Source organism: Neovison vison, chromosome X, assembly GCF_020171115.1.
Source record: "Neovison vison isolate M4711 chromosome X, ASM_NN_V1, whole genome shotgun sequence".
NCBI lineage: Eukaryota > Metazoa > Chordata > Mammalia > Carnivora > Mustelidae > Neogale > Neogale vison.
The window spans coordinates 30,916,935-30,938,239 of NC_058105.1; the positions used below are offsets into that span (position 1 = coordinate 30,916,935).

The 21,305-nt window shown below is 39.4% G+C and overlaps 1 protein-coding gene across 3 annotated transcripts in view; it reads right to left on the reverse strand.

The window, feature by feature from the left end:
- Positions 1-2,289: 2,289 nt before the first annotated feature.
- Positions 2,290-21,305, reverse strand: part of WDR44 (WD repeat domain 44) — an 88,937-nt gene continuing 69,921 nt past the window's right edge. For all 3 annotated transcript variants that reach the window (XM_044235863.1, XM_044235862.1, XM_044235864.1), the window contains 8 exons: positions 16,594-16,707; positions 14,192-14,314; positions 9,904-10,095; positions 9,623-9,724; positions 9,287-9,402; positions 8,302-8,429; positions 7,193-7,327; positions 2,290-3,408 (listed from right to left, as the gene is read on the reverse strand). In XM_044235863.1, the coding sequence (XP_044091798.1) occupies positions 3,314-3,408; positions 7,193-7,327; positions 8,302-8,429; positions 9,287-9,402; positions 9,623-9,724; positions 9,904-10,095; positions 14,192-14,314; positions 16,594-16,707 (1,005 nt within the window). In that variant the 3' untranslated portion in view covers positions 2,290-3,313. The remainder of the gene's footprint in view (positions 3,409-7,192; positions 7,328-8,301; positions 8,430-9,286; positions 9,403-9,622; positions 9,725-9,903; positions 10,096-14,191; positions 14,315-16,593; positions 16,708-21,305) is intronic.

Here is a 21,305-nt window from a genome sequence, read left to right on the forward strand (position 1 = left end):
GTGGGGCTCAATCCCAGGACCCTGGGATCATGACCTGAGCTGAAGGCAGAGGCTTTAACCCACTGAGTCACCCAGGTGCCCCCGCAGGGGTCTATTAAGCTGCAGTTAGCTCAAAGCAGAAGACCGTTAAGATTTTCGGGGGAAATAAGCAAAGATTTCAGGCCGGGAGGAGAGGACCAGAGACCAGGGAAAATGTCACTACGGAGGTACTCGGTTTTCTCTGCCTTTCTTATAAACTCTGTTACCCATACTATCCTTGCTGCTGGTACTATCAGATGAACAAAGATTGGCCTGAGATCAAGTGGCTGCCACCAGTAATCAGGAAGGGTGCAACAGACAGGGGTGAGGACGAGAAGGGGCATTTCTGGGGGCATAGCCACAAGATGGTTCCAAGCCTCTTACTTGTTTCTGTGGGCATCTTCTCCGCCAGACTGTGAGTTCTCCTGGCACAGGAATGCTGTCTTATTCTGTGATCGTCCCAGCAGTGCTGTGTGTGTGGTAGGTATTCAATAAACACCTGCTTCATGAATAAGTAAGTCAGAGAGCTAGAAACCAGTAAAACTGTTAATGTTTTTCTTTTGAAAAGTGATGGGGAAACATTAAATCTCAAACAGGTCTTTACCTTGAATCCTAATAGTAACTGAGGTTATTTAAAAATATTCTAACCCTTGGAAAAGGCTGCTTTTCTTTAACTAAAAATAACTGAAATCCTTAAGAAAAATGTTCTTTTTTTCGTGAGTAGGGATATCTGGCCTCTGATTCTCAAAGTTACATAACTGAAATCGGGATTTGAGGGAGAATACATTGTTAAACAGGTTATTTCAAGAATAAAAAAGTCTCTGACCAGCTGTACCATTTGAAGATCATAGAAAAAGGCATGCTAAATTATGTTGAGTCATTAATATTTTAATTCCAATTAAGGTAAATGAGAGAGAGAGAGAGAGAGAGAGAGAGAAGCTCAAAATGACTTTTTCAAAGAGCTTTTAATACACAGAAGGAGAAACTGGAAGAAAGGAGAGTATGGTTACTTTTTTTCTTCTTTTCACAAGCTAGGTTTATTCACTTTAATAGATTGTTCACTGCTCTAAGAAGATTATAGCTAACTTTTTTTAACTATTAAAATGTTCTCCCTTCTGAAGAGGTGATGGTAGATGGTTTAAGATTAAAGCATCAAGTTGGAAAAAAAAAGTTGGTGCCTTATGTCAACCCCTAAAAGAGTATTCACCCAAGAAATCTCAGACGTCTAGAAAGCACTTCTGTATATTTTTTACGGGGGAAGAGGGTTTAGAGGGCATGAAGGGATTTGGGAAAGGTAGTGAGAAATGTACATCTGTTGAGAACACCTACTTACTAGGCACCAAGCTTTAGACATACATGATTTTTATCTGATTCTACACTCTGTGCTCTTTCTTCCACACCACTTATTATAGTGAGTTTCTAATACTCATTTTACAGAGAAATATTAATCAGTTTTCTTAGTATACATCTTCAGTCTCTGTTTTCAAATTCACCTTCTGACTTGTAAATCTGCATGTTATTTATGTAGTGTCAGCAAACATTTAAAAAACTAAACCTAGAAAGGTTAGTGTTAGTCTCTCAAACTTGCATGCCACTATTTTTGGCCTTTTCTTTCCAGAAACCACATGAAACCTATCAGGAAATATTCATACGGCAAGGCCCCAATTATCTGCAATTGAAATGATTAGTGCCACAATAGTACTACAAGTCTTTGGGCAGAAGCCAGTGAAAGCCAAGCTGCCTCTAAGAGTTGAAGACATCAAACACTCTGAAACACTAGATCAATGCAACTACCAGCCAGATCTTGAGACTAAAGCAACAGACCGGTTACAGAGCCAATGGCCTAACAACTCCATGTGTCAGGGAGAGTACAGAAGAGTGAGGAGAGAAGGGGGAGAGCACAGCACTGGCAATAGCGAAGAAAAAAAAAAAAAAGCAGCACAGGGGTGAAACCAAGGCAAACAACATGAAATGAAACAGAATATCCAGAACACTCCAAGACCATGCTGATTAATAAGGTTATGATCATGGCTTTCCAGCTTCTCATGCAGATACCAAAAACAAATGCAATAAAGAACACATATGCATACAGGTAAACTCTTATCAGTTTAGAATTAGAAAAATATTTTTTCGTAAGGTATGTGGTTAATGCACTGTAAGTAAGGGGTCCAAAATCTTGTTAAAAATCAAAGTATAAAGTAAGACTTTGCTTTTCTACATTCCTCAGTTTTCCAAGGTCATCTGAAAATAAAGTCACATATTTAACAAGTGTTTGGTGACCAACTTTTAATAATACATATTTAATTTTCAGAAACATATGCTAACCATCAACAACATGATCAGGGTTCCATTGCCCCAGATGTTATTTCATTGGTACATTATATCAATATTTACAAAGGCTTTCAAATTCAACAACACAAAACAAAACAGCTTAATTTTTAAAACTACAATGCTTTAAAAAAATGTAAACAGTTCATTTTTACATTATTGTAAAAAAGAAGACTCACTCCTTAATGTGGCTTAATTTTTTTAAGTGAGCAAAGCCTGGTGCTCATGGATAATGAATGAAAAGAATTTTTTACATAGAAACATTGTGCTCCAGTGTAGCAAAAAAAAATGAGAAAAAGAAAAACAAAAGAAGATAAAGAAAAGAGAAAGGAAGAAAAATTATATATATACATACATAGAAAAGAATCTTAAGTCCACAATTTAGACCACACACAAAAAAAATCTTGTCCCCAAATTGAGAAGTTTATAAAAACCATTTACACATGGTTGTTGACCTATTGAAAACCTGTATAACATTTTCAAAACAGTAACTCAGTCAATACCACTTTTCTGAAAAATGAAGTTTTGTGCAAAAGAAACTTTATAAGCTAGAAACAAGACTCCTCCCCTCCCACCATAAGAGGCCAAAAGGGCCACTGAAATAATTTAACTCTGTTAGATTTAGTGCATGTAACCAAAAGGCACACACATGTGATTAATATATTAATATATTTTCATGCAGAAACCTGTGCATGTTCACAATTATGTAACAAAAACACAAATATAACAAAACATAAAGCCTAATGTTTGGCAATGTTATTCTAGTCACATTTCTGTCTAGTCTATCAGTCCAGGGTTTATAGGTCATTAACACTGCCGCTCAAAAAATATATTATATTTGAACAACTTCCAATAAAAATTAAACAACAAAAAAAAGGATGTTAGCCTGAAACACTAGAATATACTTTTTTCAGTTCTGATACATACATACACTTACTGATATGTTTATTTTAAATGTCATTTCAAATTAAGATACATTTTTCCTTTTGTTAATAAACACTTTGATTGCTCCAGTGAAGTCAGCAGAAAGAAGAACTTCTGTATTATCTGTCTTCATGATACCTTAAAAGCATAAAAAAAAGTTTTTAGTTGAATATAAAGTCTGCTGTTTGAAGTGTCACGTGCCCGTGACCCCACACATTTTCCCCATGTTTTCAGTCTTTCCCCCCAAGATTTTTTTAAAAGATTTTATTTATTTCACAGACAGAGATCACAAGTAGGCAGAGAGGCAGGCAGACACAGAGAGAGAAGGAAGCAGGCTCCCCAAGCAGAGAGTCCGACGTGGGGCTTGATCCCAGGACCCTGGGATCATGACCCGAGCCGAAGGCAGCGGCTTAACCCACTGAGCCACCCAGGCGCCCCAAGATTTTTTTTTTTGTAGTAATCTCTATACCCAAAGGGGGGCTCAAACTCACAACCCCAAGATCAAGAGTCATACATTCCCCTGACCGAGCCAGCCAGGTGCAGTCTCTTTTCCAGCTCGCTCCAGTAATCCTTTCATTCTCCTGTACTCTCTTCCTCTCTGAGGCTCACTTCCACTTCCGGTGCCTTAGCCAGTCTTTCCCTAGCTTGGGGAGATTACAGTCCCTTGGGGCCTGGATGCCTAGATTTACTCCCAGGCAGCCCAGGCCTCTAAACTGTCCAATGCTTCACTTCACGGCAAGAGGACAGCATGTCGTTCAGCTCCAGGACCGGAATGCAGGCAAAATGGGATCAGCTGGGCCAAGTGTGCTGTTATCAGGGGTCTCTAGTGAGGTTGACAGTAAGGTTCATGGTCCAGCAGACATACTGAAATTGCCAGGAAATGAAGTACACATGATGCCTCTGTGAATGCTGACAGCAACTTGCTTCCATGGTTTGTATGAAGAGCCATGTAGCTATGCTGAAGGGCGAAATGCCTACCTCTGACATTTACCAGTAAAAAGCATTTAACAAAATTCACAATTCCATTATGCATGGGTAAAAACTACAGGTTTATGAAGGACTGATTAGTAAGGAAGAAAGTAATCCAAACTTGAACTGGAAATTTGGGTACAGAATGCGTTAAGACAAAATGGCTTCATTTAGATCTGCTAAAAACATATCCTAAGCCTGTGAACATTCCTTCCCACTCTCTGGCCTATATCAACCTTGTGCTAGGCAGCAGGAGGCAGCAAAGGACTTGAGATAAGAGATGACGAGAAAGGCTGGAGAAGAATGTAATTCCTAGTATACAGATAAATGCTCTGTAAGATACAACAATAAAGACGTCTCCTACACAGCAGGCATTTTGCTAGACACTTTATATATTCTCTTTAATTCTTATCACAAACTTATAAACTAGGGATTATCATGACTTTATACATAAGAAAAACTGAAGCATAAATTGCAAACTATGTCAGACAGAGGGCAATCAGATATATTTTATGATCTCATACCAGTTTTCAGAGTTTTCTTTTTACATTTTACCTCGATGGGTACAAAACCACAAACACAAATCTGAGTATAATTCATTAAAAGTTGTGCCTCTGTAAAAAGGACTCAGCAAGTCAACTGAACCTTGTTAATATGGTGGAGTTCTGAAAAAAATGTTTAAAAAGGACTTTTTCATCTTTCAAGTTGTTTTAAACATGAGAATTTTCAGAGGCAACTGGATGGCTCAGTCAGTTAAGCAGCCAACTCTTGATTTCAGCTCAGGTCATGATATCAGGGCTGTGAGACTTCTGTGAGAGCTCTGCACTCGGGTATGGAGACTCCTTGGGATTCTCTCTCTCCCTCTGGTTCTCCCCTCCAGTTCACACTCTCTCTAAAATAATAAATCCTTAAGGGGTGCCTGGGTGGCTCAGTGGGTTAAAGCCTCTGCCTTCGGCTCAGGTCATGGTCCCAGGGTCCTGGGATTGAGCCCCACATCAGGCTCTCTGCTCGGCACGGACCCTGCTTCCCTTCCTCTCTCTGCCTGCCTCTCTGCCTCCTTGTGATCTCTGTCAAATGAATAAATAAAATCTTTGAAAAAAATCCTTAAAAAGGCTAGAATTTTCAGTGAAATGTGGAGGGGAGATGCACAGAGTATAAATAGGTATCACTGGGAGGGAAAAAATAGCCCAAATGACGAGTTAAAGGAGAACACTGGATCTGGTTCTGAGAAAAAAAAGAAAAAGAAAAAGAAAAATTGCCAAACAGGCATTTAGTAAAGGTTTAATAATGCTGACCTGGTAATTTCTAAATCTTGTAACTGAAGGAAGTGCTAGACTGAAGTTCATCTTTGCTATCACAGACAGAAGAAATAGTGTATTTAGTGTAGTGCACAGTATAAATAATACCACAAGGGAAATTACTTGAGATTAAATGAAATAAAATATTTGTGAACTCTAAAGTATTCAAATACTTTTAGAAGAGCTGTTTGTATACTGTAACTTTTGTTGTGGTTTTAAAACTCTCTAAAAAGTCTAGCTATAGTCTCTAGAAAGAAAAAGAACATTTAATAAACTATTCTGAAATTCATTTCAACAATACATTTGTTTTCCAAATTTATATGGTCTCACCACACTCTTAAGGGCTAACAGGGACTTCTTCTTCTTCTTCTTTTTTTTTTAATTTGGGAGAGAGCTGGGTGGGAGGGAGAGGGAGAGGCTCTCCAGCAGACTCTCTGCTGATCTCATGACCCTGAGATCATGACCTGAGCCAAAATCAAGAGTCAGACGCTCAACCGACTGAGCCACCCAGGCACCCCTAACAGGAACCATTTTTATATAATTGACACTCGGTACAACTTTTTGGTGTTTTCTTTTTAATTCCTAATCTGACCATTTTATATAACTGGAATTACTCCTTATTTCCCTAAACATATGCTGCAAATCACAAGAAATCACAGGCTTGTAAATAGCTACCTGGGAAGTTATAAAGCTATCAGTTTGTGGCAAGTAGAAAAGGACGCTACTTTTATTTGGTTTAATTCATTTGTTCAACACATGCTTCTTAGGACCAACTATATGTAGGCAATGGCATTAGAATAATATATAGGACATATATAAGTCTCTGTCCTCAGAATGAGAGTCTGCTAGAAGAGACAGACACAAAAAAATTTTGTATTGTATGCCTTGTTTGCACTTCTCCAAAGGGAACAACTGCCCATAAAAAAAAATAATGAACTTTTGGGGAGTCTGGGTGGCACAGTCAATTAAGTATCTGCCTTCAGCTCAGGTCATGATGGGACCGAGTCCTGCACTGGGCTCCCTGCTCAGCGGGGAGTCTGCTTCTCCCTCTATCCTTGCCCCACTGCTCATGATCTCACTCTCTCAAATAAATAAAATCTTAAAAAAAAACAATTAATGATGGGGGAAGCTGGGTGGTTCTACCTTCGGCTGGTCATGATCCTAGGGTCCTGAGATCAAGCACTTGGCTTGTGCTCTCTTTCAAATTAAAAAAAAAAAATAGGGCTCCTGGGTGGCTCAGTGGGTTAAGCCTCTTCCTTCGGCTCAGGTCATGATCTCAGGGTCCTGGGATCAAGCCCCACATCGGGCTCTCTGCTCAGCAGGGAGCCTGCTTCCTCCCCCCTCTCTCTCTCTGCCTGCCTCTCTGCCTACTTGTGATCTCTCTCTCTGTCAAATAAATAAAATCTTTAAAAAAAAACTTTTAGAAAAAAAAGAACTTCCAAAATTTTCATTTTTAATTCAAAGGTAAATCTAAATGAAGTAAAACTTGCAACAAAAAGGTTACTGAAATGTTTGGAAGGGGAAACTCACATGTAAGTCGTAAACAAGAAATATTTCTTCATACACACAAAAACCTCACAATACCCAACGTAGGTCAATGAAGCTGTAAGTGCTGACTAGAAAAAATGTAGGTCAAATAAAATATGAGTACCTACCAGAGGGCATGGTATCTAAAACTTCAGCATCTTCACCTTTTTCATTCCCTTCTGCTTTTTCGGACTGCATATCCAAAGACAACATCAAACTTGGGTTTGGAGCAAAGATGGCTGATGTAACAACTGCATTATGTGCTGGGGAAAAAAATGTACTTCAGCAGAACTAATAAACTTGATCCTAAACATCCAGACAGAAAGCATCATTTGCAAAAAATACAATAGTGTATTTTTTAAACAGTATATGTTATTAGCTAGTATCCTTTAAAATTAGCACTTAAGTAATTAAGAACTATTTAAAACCCAAATATATGTGCTTAAAAAAAACCCACATACAGGCATACCTCAGAGATATTGCAGGTTTTGTTTCAGATCATTGTAAAAAAGCGGACATTGCAGTTAAGCAAGTCAAACGAATTTTTCTGTTTGCCAGTGCATATATAAAAATTGTATCTATCCTGTGCTGCAGCCAATTAATGTGCAACAGAATTAGGTAAAAAACAACGTACCCAGCTTAATTAAAATGAGGTGCGCCTGTTTAAGTTCAGCCTTGGTATAGAAAAGTCAAACAAAGCCAAATACAAAGCAAAAGCAGTTATGGCTGCCAGACTGTCTCTGAAGTAACGACACTTACTTGTAAGACATCTCCATCTTTTTTTTTTTTAAAGATTTTATTTGTTTATTTAACAGACAGAGATTACAAGTAGAGAGGCAGGCAGAGAGAGAGAGGAGGAAGCAGGCTCCCTGGTGAGCAGAGAGCCTGATGCGGGACTCGATCCCAGGACCCTGGGATCATGACCTGAGTCGAAGGCAGCGGCTTAACCCACTGAGCCACCCAGGCGCCCCTCCATCTTTTTTTAAAAAAAAATTTTTATTTCTTTATTTGACAGAGAGAGATCACAAGTAGGTAGAGAGGCAGGCAGAGAGAGAGGAGGAAGCAGGTTCCACTGCAGAGCAGAGAGCCCAATGCAGGGCTCGATCCCAGGACCCTGGGATCATGACCCGAGCCGAAGGCAGAGGCTTTAACCCACTGAGCCACCCAGGTGCCCCTAATACATCTCCATCTTAACTTTACTCATTTGGAGGACACACAGGAGCGGGCATTTACTTACCCTTAATACCTTCCCAAAAATCATTCCGGTCTCTCCTGACTGAAGTAAACTTGCTGAGGTCATGGTAAGTACTCCAGATATAAACATACTTATCTTCTGAGCCACTGACGAGGTAACTAAAATCATGGCTAAATTTGGGAAAGAAAAAGAAGTCAGTTTTGGATGTTTCAGGTTTCCTTCTATCAGCCCTTCCTACTTTAAGACTCCCAAGTGAACACCCAGGAGAGCTTGTTGATATACAGACTCCTAGTCTCACTCGAGAGGTTCTGAACATGCAGGTCTAACATGGAGCCCAGAGGCACAAGGATTTTCACGAAAGCTCTAGATAACTGTGCTGCCTGTTAGCCCACACGGGGAGAAACGCCTACTTAAGAGATGAAAGAGAGAAGCAGAACACTTCACCAACTAAATTTCTCGGTAATTACTGGGTAATTCAAGAAGAAAGGAAACTGTTAAGGAAAGGGCTGAATGAAAGAGGGCTATGAGGAAGAAGATGCAGTAATTTCAGGAGCGCCTCCAGACCCCCAATTAAGAGTTCAAATAATAACATGATATAAAGGTATAAATATAGGATGCCGTACTTCAGGGTGTTAAAATAGTTTATCAGCTTCAGTACCTAAAAGGATCAAGACCATGGGTGGGTGGCAGGTAAGCTTCCTCTTAGAAAAGCTGACATAAAAGTACAAAACCACAAATTCCAGAGCTGGCAGTGAGTCTTCTAATCCCAGCTCTGCAACTACCAGTGACTTCAGACAAATCACTTCATTTTCTGAGTCTCGGTTTCTTTGTCTGCAGAGTAGGGGCAACCCAACTCTGTCGACTGAACAGGTGGACACGGTTAGGACTGCAGGGTGACAATGTGAGCGGCCAGTTTTAAAAGTGCAAAGAAAGGAAAAACACCATAGAAATGTGTAAGGCATAGATCAAAGAAAATATAGGAGTAGAAGAGAAATATCTCTTTTGGAATTTCTCATTGCCAGTTTACCTGAAACTTGCTTTGATCTGGCTGCTACTGTTGACATAACCCTTATACTTCATGGACAGTGACAAATCTCTAAGATCATATAGTCTGATTCTGGAGTCATTTGAGGTTACCAGTATCTAAAAATAAATCAAAGGAAAAATTAAAAATGCCATCTTTTAATCTAAGTTAAGGAATAACCAAAAAGGATATTACATACACATATACAGAGAGAATATACCTCAAAACTAGAAAAGCCTCTATTCCACATGACAGAAAATACATTCTTAAGCCAAGACAGTAAGAATTTTCAGGAGTCTATATACAGTATGAGGAGAGATGGTTTTGAATACTTAGTACCTTATTTTCTCCAGGTAGAGGTTCAATGCCAGTAATTTTTCTTCCAACTTTGTTGCGTCCTCTGGTAGACCGGACATGTATTTGTGTGTGGTATTTCAAATGCTGAAAAGAAAACACAAATTTAAAATACGAGGATTAGAAGGAACCTCAAAGATCATCTGATACAACCTACAGAGAGGCCAAGTATTGTTCACCCCAATTTATATGCCCAGAGAGGATATACCAAATTATACGAAAGTGCTAAGTATCCATCATGCAATTTACACAACATAATCCTTTACCTCTGTATCATAGAAAATACATCTGCCATCATATGTCCCAATCACCGCGTATTTGCCATTCTGACAGAAATTTGCAGCTGTGATCAATTTTGTTTGACCATCTACTTCATTCCACAAAGCAACTTTTTTGTCAGGTATGTTCCAAAGGCGGAGCTTTCCATCCAATGATCCACTTAGAAAATACCTGTCATCCTAAAAATGTTGCAAAAGAGAAAGCTCTCATTTTACTAGATCAAGAAAAATTCATTAGCAAGTCAAAACATAAAGCCTGTTAGAATTAATGCTTAAAAATATTTAGATCCCATTTATAAAATACTAATCTTTAAGTATTTTTTTCCAGATTTTATTTTTAAGTAATCTCTATACCCAGTGTGGGGCCTGAACTCACAACCCCAAGGAAATCAAGAGTCACATGCTCTATGGATTGAGCCAGCCAGGCACCCCCAAGCAAGCATTATTTTATTCACTAAAAACAACTATTAGAAACTTCAGTATTCGCTTTGGAAAAATGACTTTCTAGGGGCGCCTGGGTGGCTCAGTGGGTTAAAGCCTCTGCCTTCGGCTCAGGTCCTGAGCTCAGGATCCTGGGATCGAACCCCTCATTGGGCTCTCTGCTCAGCAGGGAGCCTGCTTCTCTCTCTCTCTCTCTCTGCCTACTTGTGATCTGTCATATAAATAAATAAAATCTTAACAAAAAAGAAAAAGGACTTTCTATTTACTTTATCATATCCTTAACCTGCTTTTCCCAAAGTATGGATGTTAATGGATAATGTGCTGGAGAATGGTTGTGTGGGACAACGGTTCACTTAAGTTTGAGAGATTCTGGGTTACAGAAAGTTAGAGAGGATTCTCAGTTAATATGCATTCTCGGTCTCCAAAAGAGGAATAAGGTAGGTAGCATTTTCCAACTTACATAACCATGCACCTTTTTTTGCGGGGTGGGTGGCTGTTGTGGTTGGGAGAGCGTTGGCAGGAACACCTAGCAGGGTTAGCACCCTCAAGGAACACGCTTTGGGAGAAACTATCCTGTAATGATATGTTTGTCCGGATCTTCCTCTGGGATCCATGTAGTACTTGGATAAAAGACTAAAGCTGGTTAGCCCAGAGAACCAGTTGTTTTGTGGTTAATTTTGACACCATGTCAGTAGGAAATTGCTTCAGTATTCAAGTTCTCAATCCCAAAGCAGGGCTTCTCAACAGGGGGCAAGTTGGCCCCATAGAGGACACCTAGAAATGCCTGTAGACATTTTTGACTGTCACACCTGGGGATGGCATGTTCTGGGCATCTAGTGGGGAGAGGACAGGAATCCTGTTAAACACTCTGCAATGCACAGGACAGAATTTATTCCCTTTACAACAAAGAATGATCCAGCTCAAAATGTCAAGCGCCAAGAATGAGAAACCCTGCTATACACTAAACCAGGCCTACTAAACTGGTCTAATGAGAGATCATTGGCAGACAATGTTATATTAGTTTCAGGGGAAAAACACACTGATTCAAGATTTGTATATGTTGCAAAAATGATCACCTAAACTGGTCTGTTGGTAACGTAAGAATTAAGAGTAAAATAATTGGAATGACAAAACAAGAAGTATTCCCTTCTGCTTAAGACTATCATTTTTAGGGGCGCCTGAGTGGCTCAGTGGGTTAAAGCCTCTGCCTTCAGCTCAGGTCATGATCCCAGGGTCCTGGGAGTCGGGCTCTCTGTTCAGCAGGGGGCCTGCTTCTCCCTCTCTCTCCGCCTGCCTCTCTGCTTACTTGTGATCTCTCTCTCTGTGTCAAATGAATAAATAAATAAATTAAAAAAAAAGAATGAAGAAAGCTCATGATTATTAAAAAAAAAAAAAGACTATCATTTTTACTCACCTCCGAGGCTTGTCAAAGACAATTTATGGAGAAAGGACATTTTTACGGCTGTGGTATAGTAGGCTCTACTTAATGACTACCAGTAGAAGAGCAGAACAAGTAAAAAGACTTCATGTTGGTCTTAAAATCAGAATTTTATTTACATACATGCATACGTGTGTGTATATGTGCATGCATATATTATCTTCATTTTGCTATTTCTTTTATAATTCTGCTTCCTTCTTTCTAGATAACATTATTTTAATAGAGTCATGTTTCCTACGAAAATGTTAACACCATACCATCCTACCGAAGCCCCTCTTAAAAACCCTTCAGATCTAAGGAATTTTAGAATTAGGGCTTTTCAGTTTCCAAAAATGAAACCAAATGTAAGTATAGAAAAAGTACTGACTAAACAGGAACCTTAATAATAAAGTACTACATAGGTAACTATCACAACTAATACCTCTCCCTTTCCACCCTGACATATTAGTTAAAATAGAGGTGAGGGAAGGATTTTGTTCACAGTTGCTGACAGGAGTAAAGCCATTCTTTTGCTGCATCCTTGGCTGACAGGATGGGGGTGTTATTCAGAAAGAAGCCTCAAAAAGCTTGACGGTCCAAACTGATAAGGTATCCGCAAAGATTAAGCATTTTTAATTTGCCAACTTCTGAACCAAAGTCTTCTAAGGGTCTGTATTATAAGCCAGCCCTGGGAGCGAAATGATATTGAAGGGGGAAAAAAGTCATTCTTCTCTCTTAATTTGGGGAAAAAGAAGAAGAAATGTGAGTGTAAATAAAATGCTGCATTAACATGACATTGGGTGTTAAACATACAGAGATGGGGATGTGAACAGAAATAGGGTTTATACATCAACATGGGGGAGGGTAAGTCAGGTCAGCTCAAGTCCTCCACTTAGCTCATCCCAGCTAGTGGAGCAGCACCGGCACCAGCCTTCCCTTGTGCTTCTAGTTGTAAAGGGTGAAAGTTAATTTAGCCTTACTCATTTGGTGGCTTTATCCTATAAGAACATAATAAAGTCAGCAATTCCAAGATGAATTTTCCTCCTTTGGTTGAAATCATATGAAATACTTCCTTTTCAGAGGAAAGACTGTGAGGGATTTTCTACACTGAAAATGAATTAACATGGATCTCATGATTAACAGTATTTCCAGGGGTGCCTGGCTGGTTCGGTCGGTAGAGCACGAGACTCCTGAGTTCAAGCCCCATGCTGGGCGCAGAGCTCACTGAAACAAAACAGAACAAAAACCCACAACACCCAAGCAAAAAACCAAAAACAGTATTTCCAGACATTAAACAGGAATTCAGTATACCTTATAATGCATTTTGGTCTTTACCTCTTTCAACCTTTTCTTCTTTGTCTCTTCTCACCCCACCCCTCCCACTATTCTTCCCTATATGCTTCCCTAGCTTATTTACCCACCTGCTGTCTCTTCTTCCTCCACCTCCAATCTCTCTCATCTTTAACAGGATACGTTATTTACACCCTGCATATGTTATTAAAGATTCGGGATGGCTTTTCATTATTATAGTTAGACTGTAACATTTCTAGTTCTAATACAGATTAGCAGAATATTTCCTTTCTTCTCTTTTCTTTAAATAGGCTACATGCTTGTAACCCAAGGTGGGGCTTAAACTCACAACCTGGAGTTCAAGACCTGAGCTGAGATCAAGAGTCAGATGCTTAATGGGCACCTGGGGTCTCAGGCGGTTGAGCATCAATCTGACTCCTGGTTTTGGCTCAGGTTGCAGTCTCAGGGTTGTGAGATTGAGCCGCATATTGTCAGGTTCTGCGCTCAGAAGGGAGTCTGCTGGAGAATCTTCCTCCCTCTTTCCCTCCCCTCCCTCCCCACCCCACCTCATGCTGGTGTCTCTCTCTCTCTCTCAAAATAAATAAATCTTAACCGAAAAAAAAAAAAGAGGCTGCCTGGGTGGCTCAGTTAAGAATCCAACTCTTGATCTCAGCTCAGGTCTTCATCTCTGGGTTGTGAGCTAAAGCCCCATACTGGGCTCCATGCTGGGTGTGGAACCTACTCTAAAATAAATAAATGAGGAAGGGAGGAAGGGAGGTGGGAGGAAAGAAGGAAAGAAAGAGAAAGACTAAATTAAGTTATTCTTAACTATGTGGCTGTTAATAATTTTTTTCCTATAGTTCAACAGCCCTCCAGAGAAACCAGGTTCCCTCACCTTCCTTATGGTCTAATAAAAAATATATAAAAACAATTCTGGGGCACCTGGGTGGCTCAGTGGGTTAAAGCCTCTGCCTTCAGCTCAGGTCATTATCTCAGGGTCCTGGGATTGAGCCCCGCATTGGGCTCTCTGCTCAGTGGGGAGCCTGCTTCCCCCTCTCTCTGCCTGCCTCTGCCTACTTGTGATCTCTCTCTCTGTCAAATAAATAAAATTAAAAAAAAATTACTTACTCTTGGATGGAAAGCTATGGCAGTGACAAAATCTATATGTTGGAAACAGCAAAGGCATTCTCTTCTGGAAATGTGCCATAACCTGACTGTTTTATCCATCGAAGAAGAAAGCAGGAAGTAGTTCTAGTGAGAAATTGACATTGATCATTTTATCACCCTAAGAAAACATGACATGCACAATAAAAGCAAACTTTCAGTTCTATGTATCTCAACAGTTTTGTTATTATTATTGTTATACCTAGCATTAGAAAGAACAAAAGGTTATCCAATTCACTTGGAAGATCCCATTTTTCTTCCCATTACATGCCATACTCCTTTGGTTCTAAGACTTTTTTTATATGACCTGTTCTAAAATTAGGATTATCTTAATGATCTATGTTAAAACAAATCTGCTAAGCACCAAGACGACTAAGGTGTGCCTTACTTTTTAGAGTCCCCATATAGTGAAACCAGGCTATGAATATAAGACATCCATTCACATGATTGTCACTTTAGCTATTCTGACATTGGCAACACTGGTGAATTTTAACTCACAAGAATTCCCTGCTACTTAAAATGCCTTCAAAAAGATTACCCTATAATGCAGCATGGAAATGAAAAGTTATTGTGCACCTGTCACACCCAAGGCAAGAAAATGAGAGAAGAGAAATCGTCAAACATCTCAGAATAGATCATAGAATTTTCTAGAAGCTAGAAGAGGGGAGTTAGCATGCTGATGGCCCATTACCCAGGAACCAAACATCCATCTGTCAAAAGTTTCCAGTTGGCAGAAGTTCTTTAACTTTTTGGCATAATTTAAGACCTATGTGTTATACTGAATGAGGCAACACAAAGAGACCCTAGTATTCTCTGGTATTCCTAAAGGTGCTAAACAAGTCAAAGCCATGATGACATTTATTGAGTACCTGTAATGTACTAAAAATTGTTAACACTATACTATGAACTAGGTATATCATTATCCTCCTTCCCAAATGAGAACACTGAGGCACAGAGATGTTAAATACTAAGCGCAAATATCAATTTGGATATATTACTGCACTGATAAATATATGATATTGGGGGCTAGCTGTAAAAGTGTATGTTTTATGTGGTATACCTGTTTTTATTTAATTAATTAATGAGAGAGAGAGCATGCGCACATGTGCTGCCTGCGTACATGGAGGGGAGGAGCAGAGGAAGACAGAAAGAATCCTTAAGCAGACTCTCAGAAATCAAGAGTCTGATGTTTAACTGAGTGACACAGGTACCCCTACTTGTTTTTAAATAGATAGTGTAAGGGTGCCTGGGTGGCTCAGGTTAAGCTTCTGCCTTTGGCTAGGTGATGATCTCAGGGTTCTGAGATCAAGCCCTGCATTGGGCTCTGCTCAGCAGGGAGCCTGCTCCCCCCACCCCGCCCCACCTACTTGTGATCTGTCAAATAAATAAAATCTTAAAAAAAATAAAAATAAATAGATAGTGTATTATACAACCAAAAAATAGAATTCTGGTACAAGGGGCACCTGGGTGGCTCAGTGGGTTAAAGCCTCTGCCTTCCGCTCAGGTCATGATCCCAGGGTCCTGGGATCAAGCCCTGCATCAGGCTCCCTGCTGAGCAGGGAGCCTGCTTCCTCTTCTCTCTCTGCCTGCCTCTCTGCCTACTTATGATTTCTGTCTGTCCAATAAATAAATAAAATCTTAAAAAAAAAAGAATTCTGGTACAATATTACTCAGCCATTAAAAAGAATGAAATCTTACCATTTGCAACGATGTGAATGGAACTAGAGAGTATTATGCTAAGTGAACTACATCAGTCTGAGAAAGAGAGACATCTTAACTCTAGAAAACTAACTGAGGGTTGCTGGAGGGGAGCTGGGTAGGAGATGGAATTCCAAACACTGCTTCATGCTTCAAATGCCTTAAATAAAATTTTTAAAGTATCTCTTTAAATTTCTGCAAAACTGCTAAGATACTTGTTCAGTGGCAAAACAGGCCCTCTACTTCTGAAATAATTTTGCTCTTAGGGAAAAAACACATAAAGTGATGACTTATCAAAGAGTCATATATTGTTAAACTTAATGATTTAATAAATATAGCAGATTAACCAAAGCAGTCTTGATTAGATAGATCTGACTTCAGCACTGTAGCTGAAATCATATATTCATTTTGTAAGAACAGCAGCTTTGCAAACAAAATTAGTTTATAAAGAAGCCAAAAATACAAGTATAAAGACACATCCAGACAGAAGCTCTTAATATAAACATTGTATTAGCCTAATTGAATGTTTCTCCTCTTTTAACCGATTACTTTGTAGGTAACTCCCATGTAGTATACATAACAAAACACTTGAAAAACAAAACATCTGTTTTTATCCTGAAGTCATAGTTATGTAGAATCAATACACTCTCCAAGTAAGAATTTCTTACTTTAGACCATGAAAGATCAAGGAGATCAGCGGTATGTCCTTTATATTTGCAAAATGGCCGCTGCCGAAACGGTGCGTTTTTATCGTCAGGGTCTTCATCAGCTCCACTGCACACCTATTTAGATATAAAGACAAATGTTAAAAGTAGAAAAGCAAAAACTTCACACTCTTCCCACCCCGTCTGTCCTCTCATCATTTGCTGCGTGGCCAAAATCTTGATCTACCAGAAACAAACTCCCCTTTACGATGAATCCACTACTTATCACTCATTTACCTCCCTGTTCCAACAAACCAGGATCATCCCTGAAGCCTGTGCTATCGCAATCTTTCCCTCCCTAACAGAGCCCCTACTTTGTCCTTTTCTGAGCATTGGTTCCTTTTGGAGAGATGGGAGCCAGCACCAGGGGGTGAGTCATGATTGGTCTGAGCTAATTAAGATGAGCTCATTCCCTTTCCCAGCGATGACTGGTTTAGACATGGGCATGTGCGGCAGTTTTTTTCAATCAGACATGATGGAAAGTTTATAGGGCGAAAAGGGTGGGTGGAGACAGGGGAGAAGCTTCCAGAAAGATTTCCTAAGGGGCATACTAAAGGGATGTTCTCTCCTTCCTCTGAACATAGCCATCTGTGTGACACCTAACACTGTAGCTGCCATCTTACTACCACGAGGGGAACAAACCTAAGAATAACAAAGAAGAGCAGAGCAGGACGATGGCAGGACCCTGTGTCCCTGATGACACCACTGAGCTGCTGCATAAACCAACCTTGGAACTGCCTTACCTCCAGACTTGCTTCCTCATTGTTTAAGCCATTTTCAGTTGGATTTCTGTTATTTGAAGTCAAAAGCATCCTGACAGAAGTAGGTAGAAAATAATGCCATACGTGTGTGCATTTAGCTTACAACATGCGTTTGTATTCATTACCCGAGTGAATTCCTAACAACTCGGTCAGGTAGGTAGTAACATTATGAAGTTGAAGAAATTAAGAAAAACACCTGACGCTCAAAGAGATCAAAACAACATATTAAAGCTCACACAGCCACCTGTAAACGGCAGAACCAAAGCAGAAATAACAACTGTTAAGTTCAAAGACTGTCCCTTAAATGTTCCAGAGGATGTAGCAAAAGCAAAAATATGGAGTTGTCAGCTAACAAGCCTTGCTTAATTAGGGAAGGACAGGTAGGATGGCGAGGCCCAGGAAAAAGGTGTATGGAGATATACAGCAGGGGATCAGGCGGGAAAGGTACTTTGGGACCAGATCCTAATGAGCCTCGCATTTGTGGCTTTAAAAGTTCAGATATTCTAAGGAGATGGAGAGCCAGCACAGGCTTCTGAAAAGAGAAGAACACAGCGTGACTGGTGCTTGAGAAAGAGAAAGCTAAGCAGGAAGGTAAAAGATGGTAGGGAGGAACCGTGGAGCCAGAAAGAGCAGTCAGTAAGTGTGAGTAAGAATAAGGAGGGCTGCAACTAGGCCTGGAGCCGAGGGACAGACGAGAACTACCACTACTGTTTGCCTAGAACTTGACAGTGTAGAAAAGCATCTTCATACCACTGTGGAGGTACAGCAGCTACAATGGTGCCCTGACCTTTTGCCAAGCACTCCTAATCCTAGAGGACTAGGCTCTGGCCTCTCCTTGTGCTGCCAGCCTGGTGAGCACAGCTGGAACACATAAAACTAAACAGGCCTGACCCATTACAAAAAGTCCAACCTTTTGTTTAATAATCATTTACATTTCATTAAGTCCTCAGCATTATTCATCTAGCAGTGATTCCAGATCTTATTTTTCTCCACAAACATCCATGTTCTTCTCCTTGTACTCTGTATTTTGTTTCAAAATACTTAATTGCATTTTTGATTATAAATACATGGCCAGTGTAGATAATTCAGAAAGCACAGGAAGTAATAACAAAAATTAAAACAACATTTTGCTAACATGATGACCGCCTTCATCTTTCATTTTTTAAAAAACATTTAAAATCACACACGATTCAGTATCTTCCTATTATACCATGAGTATTTTCAGTAATTCACTCTCTGAAAACATTTACTAGCTGCACATCAAAGTGCCATAATTTAATCATTCTCCAACTGGTTGTTCATTTAGATATTTCCAAGTTTCTTGCTAGCATAAATAGCAATTCAATGAACATCCTGGAACATGAATCTTTATGTCTATTTTATTATTTATTTATCTTAATATAAAGGGTATTATGGTCAAAAGGTTTTGAGCTTGAGACTTTGACAGTATCTTCTGTTATCTGTTTTAATAAAAACAGGTGTGTTTACTAAAGAAAATTTTAGGGGTGCCTGGGTGGCTCAGTCAGTAGGCATCTGCCTTTGGCTCAGGTCATGATCCCAGGGTCCTGGGATCTAGGCCTGCTTCGGGCTCCCTGTTCAGTGGGGAGCCTGCTTCTCCCTCTCCCTATGCCTGTAGCTCCCACTGCTTGTGCCTTCCCTCTATCTCTTTCTCTGTCATATAAATAAGTAAAAAATCTTAAAAATAACGAAAATTTTAGAAGTACAGAGAAGTATAAAGAGTAAAAGAAAAAAAGAAGACCTAAAATCCCACCACCTAGAGTTGATACTCGTAATAATTTAGTATATTTATTTTCTTTCCCAAAGATTGTTTTTTAGTACTCTCTACACCCAATGTGGGGCTTAAACTCACAACCCTGAGATCCAGAGCCACATGTTCTACTGACTGAGCCAGCCAGATGCCCCAAATTTAGTGTATTTCTTTGAAATTTTAATCTACAAAGTATTTAGATATGCTTAGTAAAAACTGGGATAATTCAATTTTTCATTCTGCTTTTTTCACTTTTTCATTCTGCTTTTTTCATTTAACATTTTATTTTGAATATTTTTAAAGTCATTAAATAGTCTTTGAAAACAACCTAACGACTGCAGAGTATTCTACTTAAACACCACAGTTTTTATTTTCCAGCTGTTAAAAATGTAGTTGTTTAAATTTTAGCTATTTTTAGAACACTAAGATGAAAATCTTTTTATTTACATCCGAGCCTATCTGATGGTTTTTTTTCCTAAAAGATTTTATTTATTTGAGAGACAGTATGCCCACGAGTGGGGGGAGGGGCAGTGGGAGAGGGAGAACAAGACTACCCGCTGAGGAAGGAAGTGGTGGGGGGGCTGGATCCCAGCACCCTGGGATCACCACCTGAGCGAAAGGCAGTCACTTAACCAACTGAGGCACCCGGGCACCTCTCCTTTTTTCTTTTAAAAGGAAGTTCTACACCTATGGCAGGGCTTCAAGTCAGGATCCTGAGGTCAAGTGTCCCTTGCTCTACTGACTGAGCCAGTCAGGTATCCCAATCTGATTATTTCTTTATGATATATATTTTTTTAAAGATTTTATTCTTATTTATTTATTTATTTATTTTTTCTCAATTTATTTATTTTCAGAAAAACATTATTCATTATTTTTTCACCATACCCAGTGCTCCATGCAAGCCGTGCCCTCTATAATACCCACCACCTGGTACCCCAACCTCCCAATTTATTTATTTGACAGACAGAGATCGCAAGTAGGCAGAGATGTAGGCGGAGAGAGAGGAGAAAGGAGGAAGCAGGCTCCTCACTGAGCAGAGAGCCCGATGCGGGGCTCGATCCCAGGACCCTGGGATCATGACCTGAGCTGAAGGCAGAGGCTTTAATCCACTGAGCCACCCAGGCACCCCTTTATGATAGATTTTTAAAGGTAGAATTATTAAAGGTATAATCACCAAGTAAAATGTTATGCGTTTTATCTATACATATACATCTCTATAAACAGGTATGTGTATCTAGAAAGATAAATATATATTTATGTCTCTATATAAACATTTATACAACTTTATTATGGCCATTTCAAATATACACAGAAGTAGAATAATGTAATAAATAGTAGAACAAATCCCATACATCCGTCACCTGCTTTAATGGTTATCAGTATTTTACTCATCTTGTTTTATCAGTCCTCCCACTTTTACATATTTGCTTATTTTTGCTGGAACACTGAAGCAAGATCTAAACACTATTGATTTTATCAGTAAATATTCTTTATGTATTTCTAACTAATAAGCCCTCTTTCAAATATAACTACTATACTAGTATCACACCTAAAAAATACCATTTATATCATCTAATATCTAATCCATATTAAAATATCCTGGTTATCTAAAAATGTCATTTTTTAAAAAAGATTTTATTTATTTATTTGACAGAGAGAGAGATCACAAGTAGGTAGTAGGCAGAGAGGCAGGCAGAGAGAGAGAGGAGGAAGCAGGCTTCCCGCTGAGCAGAGAGCCCGATGTGGGGCTCGATCCCAGGACCCTGGGATCATGACCTGAGTGGAAGTCAGAGGCTTAACCCACTGAGCCACCCACGCCCCTAAAAATGTCATTTTAAAGATGGACTGCTATGAAAACTTTTAAGCCTTTTGATATTTATTAGCACTGACTATATACCAGATACTGTGTTAGTTATTTGAGATAACAAAATAAATAAGACATTTCTTAGTTTCTAATTATCTATTCTCACTATTTAAAAGCCAGAATGAACCTTTCAAAATATGTTAAATTTTGTCATTCTCTGTTCAAAGACCCTCAACTGGCTTCCATCTCTCTCAGAGTAAAAGCCACAATCCCTATAATGGCTTACACATTGTTTCCCCATCTACACCTCCGTGACTTTCTTCTTCTTCTTCTTCGTTTCCCC